We start from the raw sequence: 23,233 nt of genomic DNA on the forward strand, positions 1-23,233 counted from the left end.
CATCCCACACTAACAAGGCAAGGGTTATAACCAGAACTTGGTTTCTTACAGGCAATATTTTCATCTGTTGTTTCATTTTAGTTTTTTTTTAAGTAAGCTTTTGTGGTGAGAAGTCGTCAGAGTAATAAAGAAGGATGGGAGAATGTGGCATGGAAACTTCCTTTTCCTTTTTTCCCCCAAAGTGCAGGGATTGGGGGTGGTTGGGGGGGACCTATCCCCAAGTCCTCACATCACTCCAGGGCCAAAAGAGCAGATCTGGAAGCAAGAAAGGCCACTAACCCGGAGCCAGGAGCAGAAGGGCCAGCCCCGGGTCACGGATGAACCTGAACGGAACCGCCCCTGCCTCCCAGCCCCCGCGCCTCCCCGACCGGCACGTGGCGAGGGCGCTCGGTTTCCACGCAGAGGGGTGGGAGGGCGGCCCTCCGCTCACAGGGCGCCCAGGGCGCGCTAAAGAACCATCGTCCTGGCTGGGGGTCTGTGCTTCCCGGGCTGTATGGACACGCCGAAGAGAAAGACCACGCAGCACCGCCTCCCTTTCTAAGGAGTTCCAGCGATCTTCCTGGCGGGGACGGGCCCCGGCGACCACGCAGCCAGAGGCCCCGGAGGCTTCGTGCCCGCGACGGCCGAGGCAGGAGCCGCCGCCGCTTCCAGGGGCGCGCGCGGGGCCAGCACGTGCCCCTCCCGTTGCCCCGGGAGACGGGCGGGGCTTTGTTCTCAAACCGCGGCCGGTCCCACCGAGCGCCGCGGGCGTCGCGGGCGGGGGTGCGCGGGCTGGGCCTGGTGAGCTGCGCGCCGCCGCCGGGCCGCTCCCTGCCGCCCGCCCCCCGCCGCCCGCCGCGGTGGTACAGCCCGGACCCCAGGCCGCGGGGTGAGCGAGCCGCCGGGAGCAGGGGCGGCTGCGGCCGGGGAGGAGGTGGGACGCCGGCGCCGGGCGGCCCGGGGCGGGGCGGGGTTTCGGCCGAGGAGGTCCAGGGAGAATGGCTCGAGGAAGGGCCGCTGGCCTCAGTTTCCCCGTTGTGCGTCCACCTCTTGGCTGCTGTCTGACTCCCCACCCCGTGCCCTCTAGGCTCCTTTGCCCCTGGCTGTCCCCTGGGAGACCCTGAAACTGCCCACCCTCTTCTTTTGGTTTGTCCACGTCGGACGCGACGGGCCGGGCCTCAGACCCCCCTTAGCGGGTGGAGGGCCCCGCGACCGATGCCAACAGCGCGCCCCTTCTCCCCAACCCAGATTCCATCAGCAACATGCCGGACGTCGAGGAGAAGGTGCCCCTGCAGGACCCTGGCGACGCCGAGAGCGGGGCCTGTGAGCCCGAAACGTCGGTACCGACCCAGGGAGACAAGAGCGGCCCCGAGGACCACCCTCCCCGTAGGTCCAGCCCCGCTGGCCCCGTCGCCCTCGGGGGTGCTTAGCTGGTCAGGTCAGCCGGCTGCCGCGGGCTCCAGCGCCACGTGAAGGGCCCGCAGCTCTCTCTCCCCACTCCCCTCCTCTTGCGGTCTGCCCCTCTCCTTACCTCCTCCCGCCCGATCTCTAGGCCCCCACTGACCGGGAGGTCTTTTTGGTCCTGGAGCAAGAGGTGACCCGAGTGTCCTTACTTGGTTCTGACAGGATCTGAGGCTGAGTCAGTTCAAAGCCATCTTTGTTATTCTCGTATTTTGAATTTGTAGGTGGAAATAGCAGACGCCTGGGGTAGATTTTAAGGAACCCAAATGATCTCAGACGGGAATTGCATTTTCTCGGTGCTTCGTTGACTTCAAGAAGTAATGCTGCCCGGAGCTCAGAGTCCTCGGCTCTAGACTGTAGTGGATGTTCTTTCATGTTCCTATTGGGGCGCAAGGTCTGTTCCTCACTTCGGTTGGTCTGATGTCACTGGGACTCGTCCTGCATTTCTCTGATGATGATCTTCAGAGAATTTAACCAGTTTTCAATCTGAAGACGTAGCCACATGGCAACACACCTGAGTTAAAGTCTTGAGGCTTGCAATGGGAAAAAATTAGTTCAAGGTCCTGCTTACGAAGGTGAATTACGTTTGTTTCTCTGGTAGCCACGTGGGGTCGCTGCTGGCTAACAGAATGGCAGCGAAGCCGCAAGTTGGATACTTGGGAGACATGAACCTGCTGTGGGGTGAACGTCAATTTTTTGTAAATACAATTTAAATTCTTGAGGTGGCTATTTAAATGAATCCGTATGTAAAACAACTCTGTAAAATGAATAATCAAGTTCCTCTTTTAAAAAGTAAATTTGAAATTTTATATATTAGATAGACTTGGTTAAGTTACTTACTATATTATCTTGAAAGTTTCTTTGTCCTTGGGTTCTGGATTTTTAAAATCTCCTTTAGTTGCATGTTTCCTGTGATTCCTCTTGCCTAGTGTCATGGTGCTTGTGCGCAGCGGCACAGTCTTGTCGGAGCAGGCTGTGAACTTTGATTTGTTGCAGGCGGAAGGTGTTTGAGTAGACTGTTTCCCTCTGTCCTTCAGTGCTGCTAGAGCTCAGTGTCCCTTTGAAGATTTTCTCTTAGCTCTCATTTCGCATCAGTGAATGAGTGGTGAGTCTGTTTACATATTTGACTGCGTTTTGCCTTTTTGGCTGGAACTAGAGACTTCAGAGAAGCCACAAAAATAAAGAGAACTTCAGCGATCCACTTACGGTTCATTTCACCTTTGTTTACCTAAGTGGGGACTCGGTGACTTTTTGGTAAATTCTACCATTACGTTTTCCCCTTAACTTTTTATTTTGAAATATTTCAAATTTGTTGAGAAGTCAAAAAAAAAAAAATGCAGTGAATGCCCACCTTGTTAACATTCTGCCACATTGCTCTTTCCCTCTTTCTGTATATATACATGTATTTTTTTCTTCCTTAGTGAAAGTAAGTTAGAGTCATGACGACCTCTAAAAATTTCATCACATGTCTTCTAAGAACAAAGGCATTCTCCAGGGTAACCTCTTCTCTACAATAACTTTATTTTTCCTTTTTACGTTTTTAAGTCTTTTTACTTATGGAAAACTGCATTTACAAAAGTAGAGAGATTAGTATAGCGAACCCCATTTACTCGTCGTTCAGCTTCAACAGTTATCAGCTCGTGGCCAATGTTAGTTCCTTTGTATCCCCTCCACATCTTGGAGCCGAATATTTTTCTGTGAACAAATTATGAAGCTTCACTGAAAAAGAGAGAGAAAATCGAATTTATTGTGTGCGACTTTGTTTTATATACCAAGTAGTCATTTTAACTGCTATATATGCTTATCATTTGAGAAGGCTGTCAGCCAGGTCTGTACTGAGGACTTAGAACAGTGGTTCCCAAATGCTAGTGCTGGTTTGTGACAAAATTCTTAGCAGTATTGAGCGAAATGAAATAAAGGTATTGTGGTGAGTTTTTCCTAAAGCTAAATTGATTCACTTTACAGGGCGACTCTTTATTCTGACAGTATTCCCTTTCTGCTCTTTTGCAGGTTGCATTATCCTTCTTTTATGAAATGATGGTTTTGTTTGCAGTAGAGTGGACTTTTTACTTGTTTGTTTTGCTGTCCGTACTTGGCAAAACAAAATGTTGGCAAATTGTTGTCAGTTGCTCAAGATCTTTTTGGGAAATTTATTAGTCTGTGAAATCCTAAAGTCTGGGAACCGTTGCTTTAGAAGACCAAATGATGCTGGCACCAGTCAGTACCATCTGTATGGAGAATTTAACTTTGCTCAGAGGCAGGAAGAGGAGAGTAGAATCATAATACCCTTAGATAAATGTTTATTTTTGCAAATCACAAATTATTGTTTCTTTGCTGCTTTAATTATCTTGCTTTTTTTTTAAAGATTGTATTTTTTCCTTTTTCTCCCCAAAGCCCCCTGGTATATAGTTGTACATTCTTAGTTGTGGGTCCTTCTAGTTGTGGCATGTGGGACGCCGCCTCAGCATGGCTTGATGAGCAGTGCCATGTCTGCGCCCAGGATTCGAACCGACGAAACACTGGGCCGCCTGCAGCGGAGCGCGCGAACTTAACCACTCGGCCACGGGGCCAGCTCCCCTAATTATCTTGCTTTTTAAGAGAAAGGTTTTAAATCAGTTTTACTTTCTGTTTTTTGTATAAAATAGCTTCTTAGTCCTCCCTTACCCCCATGCTGGACCACTCTGAGAGGTGCTGTCACGGGTCCTAGAGTTCAGAAAATGTAAATGACTAGAATGGCAGAATGTTTGCGTAAGATCAGTTTGATGAATCTAAATTTGAGGCTTACTCAGTAGAGTGAATCCCTGAATAAACTAGGAATTCAGACTTGTGTGGGTTCACTGTTGTCCACCATAAGTTTTTTTTTTGAGGTGTAATTGAGATATTACATTAGTTTCAGATGTACACCATAAGTTCTTTCTGTCACAGGTCTGACAGATACAGTTATCGATGTTTCCAAGCTGAGCAGCGAGACTGGGATGGGTCACGATTTCCATGTGGAAGAGGTTTTCCCTCCAAGCAGGTACAGGCTCTTCTCATTTCCCATCTTATTCATCCCGGCATAGGTATGGAGCACTAATGGCTTCGGACCAGATTTGAAGCATTTCTATTTAATAATGCAATTAGTCAATTGTTTCTCAATACAATGGAAAGAAATACAGTCATGAATATAAGCCTTAAGAGGTCTCCACAACTTAAACAGAAGAGTAATAAGTTATAATTATTAGTATCAGAGGTTCAAGAAGCAAATGTTATTTAACCAGTGAATAAACCAGAACAATTACTGTTGGAATGTTCACTTTGGGACTCAAGTTGATAACAAAGTATAATTAATTAGGGTGGACTCAGATCTTTTCTGACAGGTGTGGAGGAAGTAGCCTGTAGTAGCCAGCTATTGCTGCATAACAAATTACTTCAAAACTTTGTAGCTAAAACAATGTTCATTATCTCACAGTTTCTGTGGGTCAGAAATATGAGCATGATTTATCTATGGGTGTGGTTCATCTATGGGCATGGTTTATCTGTGGGTGTGATTTAACTATGGGCATGGTTTATCTGTGTGCTTCTGGCTCAAGGTCTCTGATGAGGTTGCAGTCAGTCTGCTGACTGTTGGCCAGAGCCTCCCTCAGTTCTTTGCCACATGGACCTCTCCACATAGGGCAGCTCACAACATGGCGGCCTGCTTCCCTCACTCAGGGTGACAGAATAAGAGTGTGAGAGAGGTGCCCCAGATGGAAACCACAGTCTTTCTGTTACCTAATCTCAGAAGTGACAGCCAATCACCTGTACTACATTCTTTTCACTAGAAACCCAGCCCACAGTCCAGGAGATGGCATTACCCCAGGGTGTGCAAACTGGGAATCATAGATCTTTGGGGTCATCTTGTCAGCCGCCTACCACATAGTAGCTGTCATTTACTCTTTTAAATGATCACAGATTAAACAGGCACAGATAAAAAAATTAATTTTCTAATAGTGGTATTTTTAAACTCTTTTTGACCTGGCTCCATAAATCAGCTTAATTTATGAATGAGGATCAGAACCTTGTTGATAAATAATGCTTCCCCAGCCCCATCAAGCTGTATTTTGATTCTTCTTAGTTATATTGACATTGCAATAAATAAATGAGAATCTTTCGTAAGTGTGAATTGAATGGCTCTGCTGGGTTTTTGGCAGTTAAGTGGGTACACTGAGTGTCAGATTTATACGTTTTAAAACAGTTCTAATTTCCCACCAATAGATAAATAATGGCAGCTTGTGATTAGTTGGCTTCCTCAAATGCTTTTGTTATTTGGCATCTTCAGGGAGGCTGTTACTAACGTGCCATCCTCTGTCATGATTTGCTCCCTTGGTCTTCATGCTCTGGTTTGTCCTTGCCTGGTGCCGTCGGGTCCGCGCCAAGCGCAGCTCCTCTGGGAACAGGTTTTCACCAAAACCCAGATCTCCGAGCACCTCGCCCACTGCTTGTATGTTTGTTGCTGGCGGAAGAGGAGAAAAAATGAAACTGGGAGGGTAAAGATCTACTCAAGGGGTGGTAGGGAGAAAGTTGGGGAGCAGGTAGAGGAGACGAAAGAGGGAGAAGAGAAGTAGAAACCCATCCAGAGCTGGGTTTTCACGTGAGGCAAAATTTATATCAGGAAAAAAGTTGAAATAGAGTTTGAGGTTGCTCATTCTAGGTAATTGGCTTTGCTTTGGGCTCATAGGATGGTGTTAATTACAATTCTAGGTTTCTAAGGGAAATTCCATGTTTGGGCAGTCATTCATCAGGCATTTATTGAGTGCCTATTATACGGTCGCAAAATGCTGAGTGCTGGGGATAGATATAGCTATAGACAAACAAGGCACTGTCTTTGCTGTCAAAAAGCTTTTGGCAGGGAGACCATTGAATAACAGAAAATGACTGATAAGTTCACGCAGCTGTGTGTATAGTGTTTACTGAGAGTGTTCAGCTGCCTGAGGAGGATCAGAGATTTGTCTGCGGGGGAAGGATTCTGCCTACAAAGACTTGAGTTGAATCTTAGAGGGTGAATAGGTGCTTTCCAGGTGGTCTAGGTGGGAAGGAATGCTCCCAGCAGAGGAAACGACAGGTCAGAGGCACAGAGTAGTGGTAGAATATGGCATGTTCTTTACAAGTAGCTTGGTGTGGTTGAGCACAAAGTGTTATGAGGCAGGAGGAGACGAATCAGAAAGGGAGGCAGAACGATATCAGGAAGGGTCACAGAAGCCATTTATGCTGCTTATATGAGATAAGAAGCTCCTAAAGGACTTTACATGAGCATGACATCATGATCAGAATTGCATTTTAGAAAAGTTATTGATTTTAGAATGAATTGGTGGAGAACGGATTAAAAAGGGACAAGACTGAAGGCAGGGGGACCAGTAAATGGACTATTGCAGTAGTCCGGGTAAGAGATGATGGTAGGAAGGGATGGGTTCCAGAGACATTTAAGAAGCGAAATTTATGGAACTTGGAGAAGGATTGGATAAATAGGATGAGGAGAAAAGAGTTAAGAACAGTTCCAGTACACGCTGGACCATTAGACAGGTTATAGCTGGGTCCCTCTGATGACTGAGATTGCTGTATTGGGAGAGGAACTGGGACTTTCTTATTCATCTTTGTATTGCTTGTTTTTTTGTTTTAGAAGGAGCGTGCATTACTACTGTATCTTTTTTTAAGGGGGCGTGTTTAATTCAAGAAAACCAGTAGCTGTTTGGCAATGATTAGGTACAGCCTGAGAATTTCCAAATGGTTCTTTTTCTTCTTACTGGTCCAGCTCTATAGGTCAGAGGCATCATTTAAATAAACATTCAAAGGAAAATTTATTACTGTAATTTCTTTTTTTAAAAATTAATAGACAATTTTTTAAGAGTAGTCTTAGTTTTACAGGAAAACAAGTGGAAAGTACAGGGAGTTCCCATATGCCCTCTCTTTCCCCGTACACAATTTCCCTATTATTTACATCTTGTGTTAGTGTGGGGCTTTTGTTACAATTGATGATCCAGTATTAATACATTGTTATTAACTCAAGTCCATAGTTTATATTGGGGTTCACTTTTTGTGTTGTATATCCTATGGGTTTTGAAAAATGTATAATATGTATTCGCCATTACTGTATCACACAGAGTGATTTCACTGCCCTCAGAATCCCCTGTACTCTACCTATTTGTGCTTCTCTCCCTCCTCCCCAAACCTTTGGCAACCACTGATCTTTTTACTGTCCCCATAAGTTTCCAGAATGTTCTATAGGTGGAATCATACAGTATGTATGCCGTCATACAGCATACAAATGTAGCCTTTTCAGATTGACTTCTTTCACATAACAGTATTCATTTAAGACTCCTCCATGTCTTTTGGGGGCTTACACATCCTAATAAAAAACGGGTAAAGATCTGAACAGACACCTCACCAGTGAAGGTACACACATAAAATAAGCATGCAAGAAGACATTCGACATCACTTATGATTAGAGACAGAATTTTATGGTTTTTGTACTTATATTGAGGTTGTTGGTCCATTTTGATTTAATTTTTGTATATTGTGTGAGTTAGGGTCTAATTTCGTTCTTGTGGAAATTCATTTGATCATCATTCGTAAAGAGACTGCTATAAACCTCTGTGTAAAGGTTTTTGTGTGGACATAAGTTTTCAACTCATTTGAGTAACTACCAAAGAGGACAACTGCTGAATTGTATGGCAAGGGCGTGTTTGGTTTTGTAAGAAATGCCAAGCTGTCTTCCAGAGTGGCTGGACCATTTTGCATTCCCACGAGCAATGAGTGCAAGTTCCTGCTGCTCCACAGCCTCACCAGCATTTGGTGTTGTCAGTGTTCTGGATTTTGGCCTTTCTAACAGGCGTGTAGGGGTGTCTCATTGTTATTTTAATCTGCAATTCCCTGATGACAAATGAGGTGGAACATCTTTTCATATGCTTCTTTTCCATCTGTATATCTACTTTGCTGAGGTGTCCAGATCGTTCTCATTTTAAAATTGGGTTGTTTGTTTTCTTATTGTTGAGTTTTAAGAGTTCTTTGTATATTTTGGATACTGGTCCTTTATCAGATATGTGCTTTGCAAAAAGTCTCTGGCTTGTCTTTTCATTCTCCTAAGAGTATCTCTCACAGAGCAGAAGTTTTCAATTTAGTGAAGTCCAGCTTACCAGTTTTTTCTTTCATGGACCTTGCTTTTGATGTTGTATCTAAAAGGTCATTGCCAAACCCAGGGTCACTGAGATTTTCTCCTATGTGGTCTTCTAGAAGTTTCATGCTTTACTTTTAGGTCTGTGATCCATTTGTGGACGGTATAAGGTCTGACTAGATTCATTTTTTTTCATATGGATGGCCAGTTGTTCCAGCACCATTTGTTGAAAAGACTATCCTTTATAAATTAAATTGCCTTTGCTGCTTCTGTTTTTTTTTTAAGGGGAAAAAAAGACTGATCTTTCTGGCTTCCGACTGGCTACATGGTAGGGCCACTGAGAGACTGGGAATACGGGAGGAAGGTTTGGAGGGGGAAAATAGTGAATTCAATTTTAGACCTGCTGGTCTGGAAATACCTGTGGATATTCAGGTGTTATCCAAGAAGGAAAATCCTTTCCTATATTTTAGGACTAGTATAAGAAAATGGAAGATGATTTGGTTCATTGCTATATGTGTATATAAATGGAACTAAGTCGCATATTATCTAGGCTAGATGCAAAATCAGTGCTAAGTCAGCTTGGCCCGGCCTCCACTCAGGGCTCCTCCTGCTGCAGAGGGAAGGCTGCTCTGGAACCAAGAGGAGCCCTTCAGAGAGGTTTTACTGATGCCCTTGACATCCAGGTCTAACCCCCACTTGTTCAACTCTGCTGCAGTCCAAGCACAGTTCCTAGCTTTTCCCTGTCAGTGTAATGGTGTTTTATCATATCAAATGCTGTTTCTTTGGGGCTTAGGAGAAAATGACCTTATAATAGTTTTTGGATGAAAAAAGTAATTACCTCATTTATCCCTCTTACAGTCTGGAGGGCAAGGTCAAGGAGACAATGCACAATGCCTTTTGGGACCATCTTAAGGAGCAACTGTCAGCTACTCCCCCAGACTTCAGCTGTGCTCTTGAACTTCTGAAAGAAATAAAAGAGGTGAGTGACGTGACCACCTTTTCATTTGTGTCTGTAAAATTCCTGGGCATCCCCAGCTCGCTGGAGTGTCAGTGGCTAGCAAATCCTAACTGAACATGGTCCGTGAGTCAGCCAGAGTCTAATTAGTAGACGGAAATCACACAGTAGTTTCAACAAGGAAGTTTTAATATAAAAATTATTATAATGTAGAACTGGAGAAACAAGGACTTTGGGCTAGTAAGAAGGAAAGAGAACTCTAAAGACCACTAGAATATCAGAGAGAAGGAGAATCCACCATACCTCCATGGCTGAGATAGAACACCAAGGACTCGTTTGAGAGGGTGTAGCCGTGCCAGGGGAAGTTGCTGGCCTTTGCGTGCTGCTGACCACTGTGCACTGCAGGAGTCTGGCACTGGAGAAGCCGCTCAGGCTGCAGGAGCCTGCCAAGTATGCATTCTACGATCAGGATGGAAAGCCGTGGTCTTTTGCAACGTCCTTCTCGTATGTGGTAGACACTCCTAAGGTGACCCCCAATGATCCACACCCCAATGATCCTCTCTCTTTGAGTGTGGATGAGAGCTGTACTTGTCTCTAACCCATAGAATATGGCAAAGGTGATGGGCTGTCACTCCCAAGAATACATTTTGTTATGTCAGACTCCATCTTAGCAGATTGGGGAGGGAGACTCTCCTGCTGGCCTTGGAGAAGCAGATGGGTATGTTGAGAACTGCCTATGGGGAGGGCCACACGGCAAGGAAATGCAGGTGGCCTCCAGAACCTGAGGGCAGCATCCACCCAGCAGCCAGTGAGAAGCTGGGGCCTTCAAGTATACAGCTGTGAGGAAGTGAATTCTGCCAGCAGTTTGAGTGAGCTTGGTACCAGCTTCTTCTCCAGCAGTCACACTTCCACATGAGAATGCAGCCCCTGAGATCATGAGACCTTGATTGCAGCCGTGTGAGACCCTGAACAGAGGACTCAGTTAAATTGTGCCTGGACTCCTGACCCACAGAAACTGTGAGATAATAAATGCGGTTTTAAGCCTCTAAATTTATGGTAATTTGTTGTGCAGCACAGAAAACTAATTAATGTGCCTTCTACAGATGAAGCTTAAAATTGTGCCACATGGTAAAGGAAAAGTATTTAAAGAACTTACTTCATTTTCTCAGAGCAGAGAAAAGAAGGATGGATTTGGAGCCGAGGGACAAATTGGTAAATGTCACGTTCCACGCCTTTGCCTGCTCAGCTTCCATATGCATCATCTACACACATTTGAATTCCTGAAAAGAACTCTATTTCTACCTAATAAGATACAGCTATTGGTCTCACAAGTTCTCATCCTTTCCCCAAAATGAGGAGACCTATGGTCCCAACAGTTATTGTGTCCATTGCTGTCTACGTTGCTCCTCAATGTTCCGTCCCACTGAATATCCTGTTACCTAAAGGTTAAATTGTAAAGTTAACTTCCAACAACCTATCTATAAAATAATGGAAGAAGGAGAGAGAAGAAGAAAATAGTTATCATGTACAAATAAACACATGCCTATAACAATCAAAGAAAAAGTTTATAGCCTTTGTTTCTGTAATTGGTCACAAGGCTAGAGTTGATACCTATGACTTCCTTCTACTCTTCATTCCGTTATTTCCCTTGTCTCAGCCAGAGCCTCAGCTGGCTGGGGTTCTTTATCTGGTAGAGTGACCCAAACCTTCGCTGCCAAAGAGTCTGAGTCCTCAAACATTTTGCTTTTGTTGTTTGCTGTGGTTTTCCATTAACCTTTATTATTGGGATGGAAGTACCAAGAGACATCTCAGAGAATCTTCTGGGTTCCAGCACAGTCCTTTTTGCTCACATTGTGTAGCAGCAACCCAGTTTCTCCTTGGTACTGAGGTCAGTTCCTCTAGCCAGTAGAGTAACTCCTTTTTCACCCTGTTGGTTCAGTGGTATAAGGAGACCAAAATGACAAGGTGGCAGTCTCATCTTCTAGTTCATTGGAACCAATGCAAGCATTACCCCACAATCAGCAGAGCCTAAAGTTGGCAGGATGGGAAACAAAAATTCTGCAAGTAGTTTATAAGGAGTAATAGTAAGAAGAACCAGTCTTCCTTCCACTCCTTGATCCCTGGGACCATGTATTTGGGCTTTGGGGAACAGTACCATATCGTGGTCTTTGATTCAAAGCATATATTGCATCTTATAAGGCAGAAGCTTTCCTTTCAGGATATTGTCCCTCAACTAATGCTGTAACTGAGTCCTCAAGAAGCCATCCCACTCTTCACTGAAGGCCGGTGGATTCTCAGTGAGGGGTATGTGGGCACAAAGCCATTGCAGCACTTCCTCTGCTGTAAAATGGGTTCCTTGATCAGATTCAGTGCTATGGGGCATGCCAGGACCCAGGACAGTGGGTAAGGCTGTCTGTGAGTTCACGAATGTTGGTGCTGACAGAAGCATTGCAGACAGGAAAGACAAATCCGTCTCCAGAATAGGTGTACGTTCCGGGGAGGATGAATCTCCGCTCCTTCCACAATGGGAGAGGTCCAGAGCAGCCGTCTGCCACCAGGCGGCTGGCTCGTCCTCCCTCGGGAATGTTCCCATATTAGGGGCTTAGTTGTTTGTGTTTTTTAGGATTTTTTTTTTTGTGGTAAAATACATAACAAAATGTTTACCATTTTAACCATTATTAAGGGTGATAATTTGGTGGCATTAAGTATATTCACAATGTGGTGCAGCCATCACCGTTATCCATTTCCAGAATGTTTTCATCTTCCCAAACAGAAACTGTACCCCTTAGACAATGACTCCTCACTCCCTTCCTCCTCTGGTGCCTGGTAACCTCTTTTACTTTCTGTCTCTATGAATTTAACTATTCTAGGTACCTCATGGAGGTGGAATCATACAATATTTATCCTTTTGTATTTTTGTCAGGAAGATTGGCCCTGAGCTAATATCTGTGCCAGTCTTCCTCTATGTTATGTGAGATGCCACCACAGTGTGGCTTGATGAGCAGTGCTAGGTCCAAGCCCAGGACCCAAATCTGTGAACCCCTGCCCATCAAAGTGGTGTGTGCAAACTTAACCACTATGCCATTAGGCTCACCCCATTTGTCCTTTTTTTTTTCGCTTTTTCTCCCCAAATGCCCCCAGTACATAGTTGTATATTTTAGCTGTGGGTCCTTCTAGTTGTAGCATGTGGGACGCCACCTCAACATGGCCTGATGAGTGGTGCGATGTCTGTGCCCAGGATCTGAACCGGTGAAACCCTGGGCCGCCAAAGCGGAGCTCGCGAACTTGACCACTCAGCCACGGGGCCGACCCCTGTCGTTTTGTGTATGACAAATTTCACTTTAGCATAACGTAGCAAAATGTTTTCATCCATGTTCTAAGCATATGTCAGAATTTCATTCCTTTTTATGGCCAAATAAAATTCCATTGTATGGCTATACCACGTTTTGTTTATCCATTCATCTGTTGGTGGTCATTTGTGTTTTTTTCACGTTTTTGCTGTTGTGAGTAGTGCTGCTATGTTCACTCATGTACCAGTTTTTGTTTGAACACTGGTTTTCCATTCTTTTGGATATATACTCGAGAGTGGAATTGCTGAGTCATATGGCAATTCTATGTTTAATTTGTTGAGAAACCACTAAACTGTTTTCCACAGTGGTGACACCATTTTACATTCCCACTAGCAAGGTACGAGGGTTCCAGTTTCTCCACATTTTCACCAACACTTATTTTCCCTTTTTTTAAAAAAAAAATTATAGCTATCTTAGTGGGTATGAAGTGGAATCTCATTGCGGTTTTGATTTACATCTCTCTAATGGCTAATAATGTTGAGCATTTTTTCATGTGCTCCTTCCCCATTGATGTCATCCGCGGAGAAATGTTTACTTAAGTCGTTTGCCCATTTTTAAATTGAGTTGTTTGTCTTTTTGTTAAGTTGTAAGAGTTCTTTGTGTATTCTGGATGACCCTTGTCAGATAAATGATTTGCACATATTTTATTTCATTCCGTGGGTAGTCTCTTCAATTTCTTGATAGTGCCCTTTGCACAAAAATTTTAATTTTGATGAAGTCCAATTTACCTAATTTTGGACTTTGGTTGCTTTTGCTTTTGGTGTCATATCTTGCCAAATCCAAGATTTTGAGGATTTACCCCTATATTTTCTTCTAAGAGTTTCAGAATTTTAGCTCTTATGTTTAAGTCTGTGATCCATTTTGAGTTAAGACTGTCCTTTCCCTTTGTATGATCTTGGCATTGTTTTCAAAAATTGTTTGACCATATTTTATTTTATTTCTGGACTCTGTTCTTTTAGTCTGTACGTCTGTCCTGTACCAGCACATGCATGGTCTCTTATGGGCCGTTTTCACCTGGTGATAGCTTGCTGTGGTGCATGTCCAATCTTATGTCTAGGTAGGTCAGACAACACCCAGTTCCTCATGGGAAGCTCAGGCCACATGGCCACTTGATGTCCTATGGTGAGGTCTTCTGGCCAAGGCCCAGGAGCAAGCCAGAAACTGTTTCTCAAAAGGCAAATAGTTATCTACAGAAGAGGCATAGATCTGCTCCAGAAGCCTAGAGGTCTGTGCTGTGATGCGCCTATCGGTGCTTGCGAGAGGCTCTATACAGCATCCTTACTAGCTGTAGGCACTTCAGGTGTCATTGAACCTGCTGGATCGTGAGGTCCTGATGGGAGAGCGGCGTATACAGCAGCCTGAACTTGCTGCAGAGTCTACTCTTGCTCTGGTTCCACTTGAAATTGGCAGCCTGTGAGTGACTGAACGAGTGTTGCAGTAGCAAATTCAAACGTGGTGTATGTTGCCTTGAATAATCCAGAAAGGCCTACAGCGTCGTGCCTCTGTTCTCATGGTGGGCGTTGGAGATACAGGGACTTGTCTCTCACTTTGAGGGGGATAGTGTGACAAGGTCCAGACCACTGAAGCTCTAGCAACTTCTCTGAGGTGACGGGCTGCTGAATCTTTGTGGGGATTGTCTGCCATCCTCTAGTGCGTGTTTTTCTAAGGCATCTAAAGTACTCGCTACTTCCTGCTTGTCACATCCAGTGGACATACGGCCATTGGAGTTTGAACCTCACTCATGGTACCAGTTTTGTGTCAGTCAGGGTCCCATCAGGAGAAGGAAACAGTAGTTTGAACAAAGAGAAGCTGCAGTGCTGTAGGAGCTTGCTGAGGAGGAGCACGCCCGAGCCAGGGAGGAAGACCTCTTCCTCTAGCACCCTCTACCAGCAAAACTCAACCATTATGCTAGCCAGCAAAGGAAAGACACTTAAAGGGCTAGCTCCGTTTTCACGGAGTAGGCACTGAACGGTAGACTTGGAACTGAGAGTCTCCAAACTGATAAACTGGCACAGTTTACCATTTAAATAGATAATATGGAGCAACTTTTATTTGTTTAAGATGAAGCTAGACGGTTGGGATCTTGCTATGACAACTCAGTGTTCCATTCAGTTAAACACATATTCCTTAAACCCCATCCCTCACGCCTCCTGTGTTCTGTATGTTACAGAGTCACAGAGATGCATAAGAGAGTCTCTGTCCACAGGGAACTTATATTTTTGGGTTAATAGGCTATTTCCAGTGACTCTTAACAGTTCCTTCGCCTGCTTCCTCCTTGCCCTTTGAAGTAAGATATTCTCAACACTGCCTTTTAAAATTAAGCGTCCTCATCACCATGTGGTGGTATGTATTTTACATTTGTTGTACCTTGCATTTCTTTTTATCACGCTCCTTGATTTTATTCATCTCTTGATTTCATTCTGCATAGAAAGTGATATACCATTGTTGTACTTGATCCCCTGAAGCCTTAAACTATCACTGGCCCCTAAACAAAGATAAAAAACCTTCTCTAGGGAAAGTAGAGACCTGACTTCTTGATCCTTGAAAGACACCAGCTGGGATGTCTGTGGCTAAAGGTATTGTCCATTAGAGACAGTTTGGGGCTCTACGCAGAGCGCATTTCCTTCTCTGACTTTCTTTCCCGAGCAGATCTTGTTATCACTGCTGTTACCACGCCAGAACCGCCTAAGAAGTGAGATCGAAGACGCTCTGGGCGCGGACCTCCTCAAGCAGGAAGCGGAACACGGGGCCCTGAATGTCCCTCATCTCTCTAAGTACATCCTCAACACGATGACTTTGCTGTGTGCCCCAGTTCGGGATGAGGCGGTGCAGAAACTAGAGAGCCTGACAGATCCTGTTCGTTTACTGAGGTGTGGAACGTGGCTGCTGTCCCCTGAAATGGCCCTCAGCCCCCCGGCCAGGAAAAGCCCCTGTCTTGGCCAGCTCTTCCCTGTTGAAGACCTGACTGACTCCCCTTGGCTCCTCTCTGGCCTGTTAGCTTTTTTTTTCCAAAGATGGCCTTGCAGGGCCTCTGGTTATCCTTAGATTGATCGGGCCCCTGTACAACACCCCACCTCAGAGTACATAATCCTTTCTTCCAAGGAGTTCAAACCTCCCTCTGCCAGGTTTTCTTGCCGCAGTTCACACAGTGTGAGGGGACAGGGATGGAAGATTATCCTTATTTTATGGCTATAGAAACCGAGGCCCAGAAAGTTAAAAAAAAGAGAAGTGATTAGCCTAGAAATAGCATCAAAAATAGCATCACCTGTAATCCCGCTTCCCAGAGAAAATCGTTAGTGTAGTGGTGTGTTTCCTTTCGCTGACCACCTTTCTTAAGAGACAACCGAATGACCACTGTGGGAGGAAATCTAGCCTGGAGGCTTCAAGGCCCAGAGACTTATCTCTTCCCAGCTCTGCCACTCACTCCCTCTGGCCTTGGGTCCTGGGCCACATGTCGTCTTCCGTAAATTTAGGAGGTGGGACTAAGTTAGTTTTAAAGCTCCTCCTAATTCTACGATTTAACGACTCTGTGTAGGTTCCCCTCTTGCTAGATTCCCTTCCATGGTATAAATACTCTGTTTTCTGCCGTGTCAGAGGGATCTTCCAGGTTCTGGGTCTGATGAAAATGGACATGGTGAACTACACCATCCAGAGCCTTCAGCCCCACCTGCAGGAGCATTCTGTCCAGTATGAACGGGCGAAATTCCAGGAGCTCCTCGACAAGCAGCCTGGTACGTATACCACTCGAGGGCAGGAGTGCGAGGCTGGGACCTTGGGTCTGACTTTTATGGTGTTAGTACTCTGTCTCTTTTTCGGAATAGGAAGTTTCTCCCTCAGGTAGAGGAAAGGAGAAGGACCAGTTATCTAAGACAGAAGGACAACCCCTCCCTACCCCCACCCCCACCAAGCACTTATTTATTGGCCAGGAGTGTATCTTGGAAAGAGCATTAGTCTTGAAGCCCCAGGGATGCAGACGCACACTCTGTTCCTGTCACAGGCCTCCTGGACCACACCACCAAGTGGCTGACCCGAGCCGCAGCAGACCTCACGGCGCCGCCTCTGACCGGCCCTGACACTCCCGACTCCTCCGGCGTTGCCAGCCCCTCTCCGAGTGAGCCAGTCAACAGCCCAGAGCCGCTCAGCCCCACAATGGTGCTGTCCCAGGGCTTCCTGAACCTTCTTCTCTGGGACCCTGAAAATGAAGAGTTCCCTGAGGTAGGACGTGGGGAGCATTGCCCTGTTGATTTGTATGCAGGACTTCCGTCAGGACCCTCCTCTCCTGACAGCCTGCTCCTCGCTGCTTCCCCAGACCCTGCAGATGGACAGAGCCCGGCTACAGGAGCTGGAGTCGCAGCTGCACAGGTTAACCGTCCTGGCCTCAGTCTTGCTGGTGGCCAGTAGTTTCTCTGGCAATGTTCTGTTTGGCTCGCCTCAGTTTGTGGACAAGCTGAAACGCGTAACCAAAGCCCTGACAGAGGAGTTTGACTCCAGGTGAGCTGCATAGATTTTTTTTAGGGTAGAAGATGATGTGTGGTATGAGGACACAGGCAGGTAATGAATGATGGCTTACATCCCGCCACAAACCATAGAAAGGCCCTTTGGAACCATCAACAAAGATTGTTGGTGTCTTTCCATAAGTGATCTTGAGGCTTCCGACAAAGAAAAATAAAACTTTCTTCCAAAAAGAGTAGTGTGGAGGATAGTTTGCTACAAAATGATTTGTTATCGTGTTTGCTACAAAGGCGTCATTATCTAGTTGAGTGGATGCCAGTGGTCTGGGCTGATGCCTATGCGGGAGTGGGCCAGCCAGTCAGCTGTGCTGGCTGGAAGCCACCGTGTGTCGGGCATCCTGGCAAAGGGAAAAGAGGACTCAGAAGGCCAGGCTTCTCATTGTAATTGGTGAGAGGAGGACAAATGACCCTGGAAATGTCTAAGCGAGTCTTAAAAAGGTATATACGTGTATACACATACCACGGGGCTAAAGAATACTGAGGGGATCCAAAGGTCGACCCAAACCATGTCCAGATTCGATTTTTTGGTTTACCTTGTTTTCGAAGTAGAACATGCTATCGTATATAGAGAATCGTCAGTGTCTCGAGGGTAACGGTGAAGACACTAACCCACCCACCAGGCTGTGCTGCCTCCAGGGCCTGGGCAGAGGACGGGAGGATGGCTGGGAGTCTCCCTGATGGGGCCTGACCTCTGGTGTGGAGCTGCCCTGGCTCTGGGCCTGTGCCAGGGCCGCCTGTGGGTACCAGCTTATGCTCCTTCCTGCTCCAGGCCTGAGGAGGCTATGCTGACCCTGAGTGAACAGGTGTCTCAGGAAATCCATCAAAGCCTCAAGAGCATGGGTCTTGCTCCTCTGAGCAGCGACAACACAGCATCTCTGAAAGGACAGCTCCAGAACATTGCCGCGAAGGAGAACTGTGTCTGCAGTGTCATTGGTGAGCATGCCTGTCGGGTGGTGGGAATGTTGTGGAGAGAGGTGGATCCCAACCCTGGAAGTCAGTTATTGAACCTTTTAACAATAAAAGGCACGATCATTGGGCAAGTCACTGTTTAGGCTTTAGTTTTTTCAAAATGCTGGGTCAAAAATATATCCCTTCTAGTTTAAAGACGGACTCTGTGATTCTAAGGAAGATTTACACCCAGGAGTTCATGACTTCCAGATGTGGCATACTGTCCAACCTGGTAAAGTCGTCCTGGCCTTCTGGGTCATCTTCTGACTGCAGTCCCAGACCTGTGACATCCCCCCATCATCAAGAAGGAGCTGATGTGGCATTAGGCTGGAGGGCATTCCCGTAGCAGGGACTCCCCTGGCCCCATGTTGGAATGGAGGCTGTGAATTTGGCCTTGCTGTTAACCTCTGCCATCTGCAGGATAAGTCTAAGATCCTCCTGTTATGTTAGGAGCTCACTAGGATCTAACCAGTGGATACTTAAGTCACCTTTTGAATAGTCAGAAATTTACTAGCCCACTGATTTTTGATCTTTGCTTTGTCCTTGGGAGCTCGATAGCAGCCCCCTTCCCAAACAAAACAAAACAGAACAAATTTCCTTATCTCCAGGTGAGCAGGTAGGTTAGCGAATATCTCAGTTAACCTGGAACTTGGGTGAGTACACCGCAGGGGCTGTGTTTCTTCTTGAAGGTTGTTTGCCCTTTCTCTTCTCACTGTCTTTTCTTGCTCACAGATCAGCGGATCCATTTGTTCCTCAAATGCTGTTTGGTTCTTGGTGTGCAGCGGTCTCTGTTAGACCTCCCTGGAGGGCTTACTCTCATTGAGGCAGAACTGGCAGAACTGGGCCAAAAGTTTGTCAACCTAATACGTCACAATCAGCAGGTGTTTGGCCCCTACTACATGGAGATCCTAAAAACCCTCATCTCCCCAGCCCAGGCGCTGGAAACAGAAGTGGAGTCTCTTTGATAGGACCTGCTCCAGCCCTGGCACCTTGGACCCAGGAGAGAAGCCCATCGTTTTCCTGGGGTGACATCACCGGTGACCAGCGGAGTTGCAGGCCCTCTTCCACTCCTGCAGCCGGTACACCTGGGCTCCAGTGATCAAGCATGTAAACACCAGTTGGCCCAACCTTGTTCAATAATAAACTTCTGAACTGCAAGCAAACTTCCGCTCTGCTCCTGCTGCAGCTGTGGCCAGGCCCTGTGCCCTCGGCCCTAGCTAGCTGAGAAGCCAACAGGCCCCCGGTTGTCCTCCACTGGCTAGGTGCTCCCTTCAGCAGACGGAGCTGAGAAGCCAAGACACCCAGGTGCTAGTAGTGTTTTCTCTAAGGGTAAAGCATTTCCCTGAGGGCCCTGAGAACTCTGTGGAATTATCCAAAATGTGACTATAAGGGCTTCACTGGAAGTCAGAAATTTCAGCTCAGGATTGGGCACAATTGAAAGAAGTTATTAGAAACCTCATTTCCAGGACCAAATTTCCTTCAAATGATGCAGTAAGTCAAGAAATAGTAAGAGCCTCAGCTTCCTCTTCTGTTTTCAGGGTCTGAAGCAGTGTGCAAACTGGGGCTGAATGAAATGGATATTCGCTGCTGGCGAGCCTTCTGTTGAGGACAGGTTTCAGAGTTCTTGCAATTTCTCTGAAGTGTCCAGAGTTCAGACTTAGGTTAGTGACTGACTTGGTCGCATTTATCCTTGTTCTCGAGCCGAGTGAGTCTCCTGTATCCTCATCTCCAAGCTTAGCACCCCCCGTTCATCCTGACAGAGTTGATGTGGGCATTCAGAGGTGGACCAGCCTCCATCCTTCTTCCTACTTCCAGTCTGGAACTCTAATTGGCAGTGTGGTTGTGAGCTCATGTTGGCATCACAAGTGAGAGAGGTGCTAGGAAGGACTGGGCTTGTCTCCTGGGATGGCAGAGATCCAACCTGTTGTTCTCAGCCTCACTGCAGCAGACCAGCCCAAACCTAGTATGGCCGAAAGGAGGAAAATGTTCCACTTAGATTCGGCCCTTTTTTTTGTAATGGCAAGAGAAAATGGAAATTCACTTGTGTGCTCTCAAGGTGGGGTGGAGAGAAACAATATTCTCACCATTTCAGCAGACGGAGGGAGCTGAATAGAACACAAATCTGGGAGGAACAACAGAAGTGAGATTTGAGTTGCGTTAGCTCGAGGTTTCCTCCTAATTGACCTCCTTTTTAGAGAGTAGAGCCTAGGTGGGTGACACGGCCAGGACAACAGTGTGACTTTTCCTATGACCAGAAAAGCTGGAGGGCCTGGATCGTTCCGTTTCCATTCTTACAGCTAGACCTCCTCAGGGTGGGGAAGCCCAGAAAAAGGGGCATGTTGAATAAACAGGCTTGCCTAGATGGAGTCTCTGATTTGCGACAATTAACTTGAACTTTTAAAAAATCCACATTTTGGAAGCTTCATTACCTTAGAGGCAGAAGTGCTCTGAAGAGGACCGCCTGGCTGAGGGGTGCAGACACTGGGCTGACAAGAGAACCTTGCTTTGTACTTCATAATTAAAATCTAGAATGATGGATTTCTTAGAAATTTTGAGTTGATTTTCTTGTGCTGACCTAAACAAGGAAAGATAGTGCCATTCAATCCATTCAATACACATAATATAAAACTTACCAGTAGTGACATTTAATACATTCACAATGTTGTGCAACTAACACCACTGTCTAGTTCCGGAACCTTTTCATTACCACGAAAGGCAGTCTCATACTCATTAAGCAGTCACTTCTCATTTTGCCCTCCCCCTAGCTCCTGGCAACACGAATCTGCTTTCTGTTTCAATGGATTTTCTGACTCTAAATACATGGAATCATAGAATATGAGGTCTTTTGCAACTGGCTTCCTTTCACTTAGTATAATATTTTTAAGATTCATTCTGTTGTAGCGTGTATTAGTACTTCATTCCTTTTTAAGGTGAAATAATATTCCGTATTAGAATATAATATAAGAATATCCCATTTTATGGCTAAATAGCCGATAACAATACGGCTATCCATTCATCAGTTGATGGACATTTGGTTTGTTATGACCTTTTGGCTTTTGTGAATGGTGCTACTATGAATATTTGTGTACACGGTTTTGTTTGAATACTTGTTTTCAGTGCTTTTGAGTATATTATACCCCGGAGTAGAATTGATGGGTCATATGGTAATTCTATGTTCAATTTATTGAGAAACCACTGAGCCGTTTTCCACAGTGGTTGTCCAGTTTTACATCCCCACCAGCAATGGATGAGGCTTCCAATTTCTCCACATTTTCACCAACACTTTTCTTTTTTTTTTTTTAATTTATAGGCATTTTTTTTCTGCTTTTTCTCCCCAGATCTCCCCAGTACATAGTAAAAATACATATATTTTAGTTGTGGGTCCTTCTAGTTGTGGCATATAAGATGCTGCCTCAACATGGCCTGACAAGTGGTGCCATGTCCACGCCCCAGATCCAAACCAGCGAAACCCCGGGCCGCCAAAGCAGAGCGTGAGATCTTAACCACTTGGCCATGGGTCCAGCCCCTAATTTATAGGCATTTTGATGTGAAGTGGAATCTCACTGTGGTTTTGATTTGCATTTCCCTCGTGCTAGCGATGTTGAACATCTTTTCATGTGCTTAGGGAGCATTTGCATATCTTCTTTGGAGAAATACTATTTTAGTCCTTTGCCCATTTTTGAATTGGGTTGTTCTGGTGTTGAGTTGTAAGAGTTCTTTATATATTTTGGATACTAGACCCTTGTCAGATATGATTTGCAAATATTTTCTCCCATTCTGTGGATAGTCCTTTCACTTTCTTGATAGTGACCTTTGCACAAAAGTTTTAATTTTAATGAAGTCCGGTTTACCAGGGTTTCTTTTTATGGATTGTGCTTTTGGTGTCAAGTCTCAGGACTCTTTGCCTAGCCCTGGATCCCAAAGATTTTCTTCTATGTTTTTTGCTGAGAGTTTTATGTTTTACATTTAAGTTCGTGACCCATTTTGAGTTAATTTTTGTATAAGATGTGAGACTTAGGTTGAGGCCTATATTTTTTGCCTGTGGACATCCAATTGCTCCAATATCATTTGTTGAAAAGTCTCTTTCCTCCATTGAATTGCTTTTGCACCGAATAAGTTGGGCTTATTTGTCTGGGTCTCCTTCTGGCTTCTCTCTTCTGTTCTACTATCTCTGTGTCTGTCCCTCTGCCATGCCACGCGGTGTTGATTACTGTAGCTATATAATAAGTTTTGAAATTGAGTAGACCAATTCCTCTCACTTTATTCTTCTTTTTCAAAGTTTTTTAAAGCTATTCTAGTTCCTTTGCCTTTTCGTAGACTAATCGTGTCTATATTTACAAAAAACTTTGTGGGATTTTTGATGTCACAAACATGGTATATCTCTCCAGTTAGTTAGATCTCCTTCGAGTTCTTCCATCAGCCTTGTGTAGTTTTCATCATACAAGTCCTGAAAATGTGTTGTTAGATTTACCCCTAAGGATTTCATTTTTTTTTTTTGAGTGATTATAAATGGTGTTTTCACCATTTCACAGCAGGAACCAACCTTGCTGATACCTTGATTTCAGACTTCTAGCCTTCAAATAAAACACATTGAGTGTCCGTTTAAGCCACCCAGTTTGTGCCTTGTTATGGCGGCCCCAGGAAACTAATAAAGTGATATTTACAGGTTCCAGGATGTAGGACCTAGTCTCTTTGGGTGGCCGTCATTCAGCCCACTACCAGGAAGAATGTTTTGTTGACTTTTCCATCTTCTAGAGACTGTGCACATGCCTTGGCTGGTAGCCCTTTCCTCTGTCACTACCACCTTTGCTGCGTCATCCCTCTTTTCTTACTTTCACCCCCCTGCCTCCCTCTTTTAATAACCCCGTTTTTACATTGGGCCCTTCCAGATAATCCAGGA

General features: G+C 45.3%; 2 protein-coding genes across 12 annotated transcripts in view; one reads left to right on the top strand and one right to left on the bottom strand.

Moving 5' to 3' along the window:
• Positions 1–2,333, bottom strand: part of SCUBE3 (signal peptide, CUB domain and EGF like domain containing 3) — a 109,226-nt gene extending 106,893 nt beyond the window's left edge. For both annotated transcript variants that reach the window (XM_046641411.1, XM_046641412.1), the window contains exon 1: positions 1,593–2,333. The gene's annotated coding sequence lies outside the window, so the exon portion shown is untranslated. The remainder of the gene's footprint in view (positions 1–1,592) is intronic.
• Positions 1–20,878, top strand: part of TCP11 (t-complex 11) — a 132,676-nt gene extending 111,798 nt beyond the window's left edge. For 2 of the 10 annotated variants that reach the window (XM_046641428.1, XM_046641421.1), the window contains 9 exons: positions 1,228–1,365; positions 4,366–4,459; positions 9,428–9,548; positions 15,524–15,744; positions 16,469–16,605; positions 16,872–17,089; positions 17,184–17,365; positions 18,155–18,318; positions 19,066–20,878. In XM_046641428.1, the coding sequence (XP_046497384.1) occupies positions 1,242–1,365; positions 4,366–4,459; positions 9,428–9,548; positions 15,524–15,744; positions 16,469–16,605; positions 16,872–17,089; positions 17,184–17,365; positions 18,155–18,318; positions 19,066–19,298 (1,494 nt within the window). In that variant the 5' untranslated portion in view covers positions 1,228–1,241 and the 3' untranslated portion in view covers positions 19,299–20,878. The other 8 variants (XM_046641430.1, XM_046641427.1, XM_046641423.1 and 5 more) reach the window with 7 other exon arrangements.
• The last annotated feature ends 2,355 nt before the right edge of the window (positions 20,879–23,233 follow it).

The sequence above is a fragment of the Equus quagga genome, chromosome 15 (assembly GCF_021613505.1).
Source record: "Equus quagga isolate Etosha38 chromosome 15, UCLA_HA_Equagga_1.0, whole genome shotgun sequence".
Lineage (NCBI taxonomy): Eukaryota > Metazoa > Chordata > Mammalia > Perissodactyla > Equidae > Equus > Equus quagga.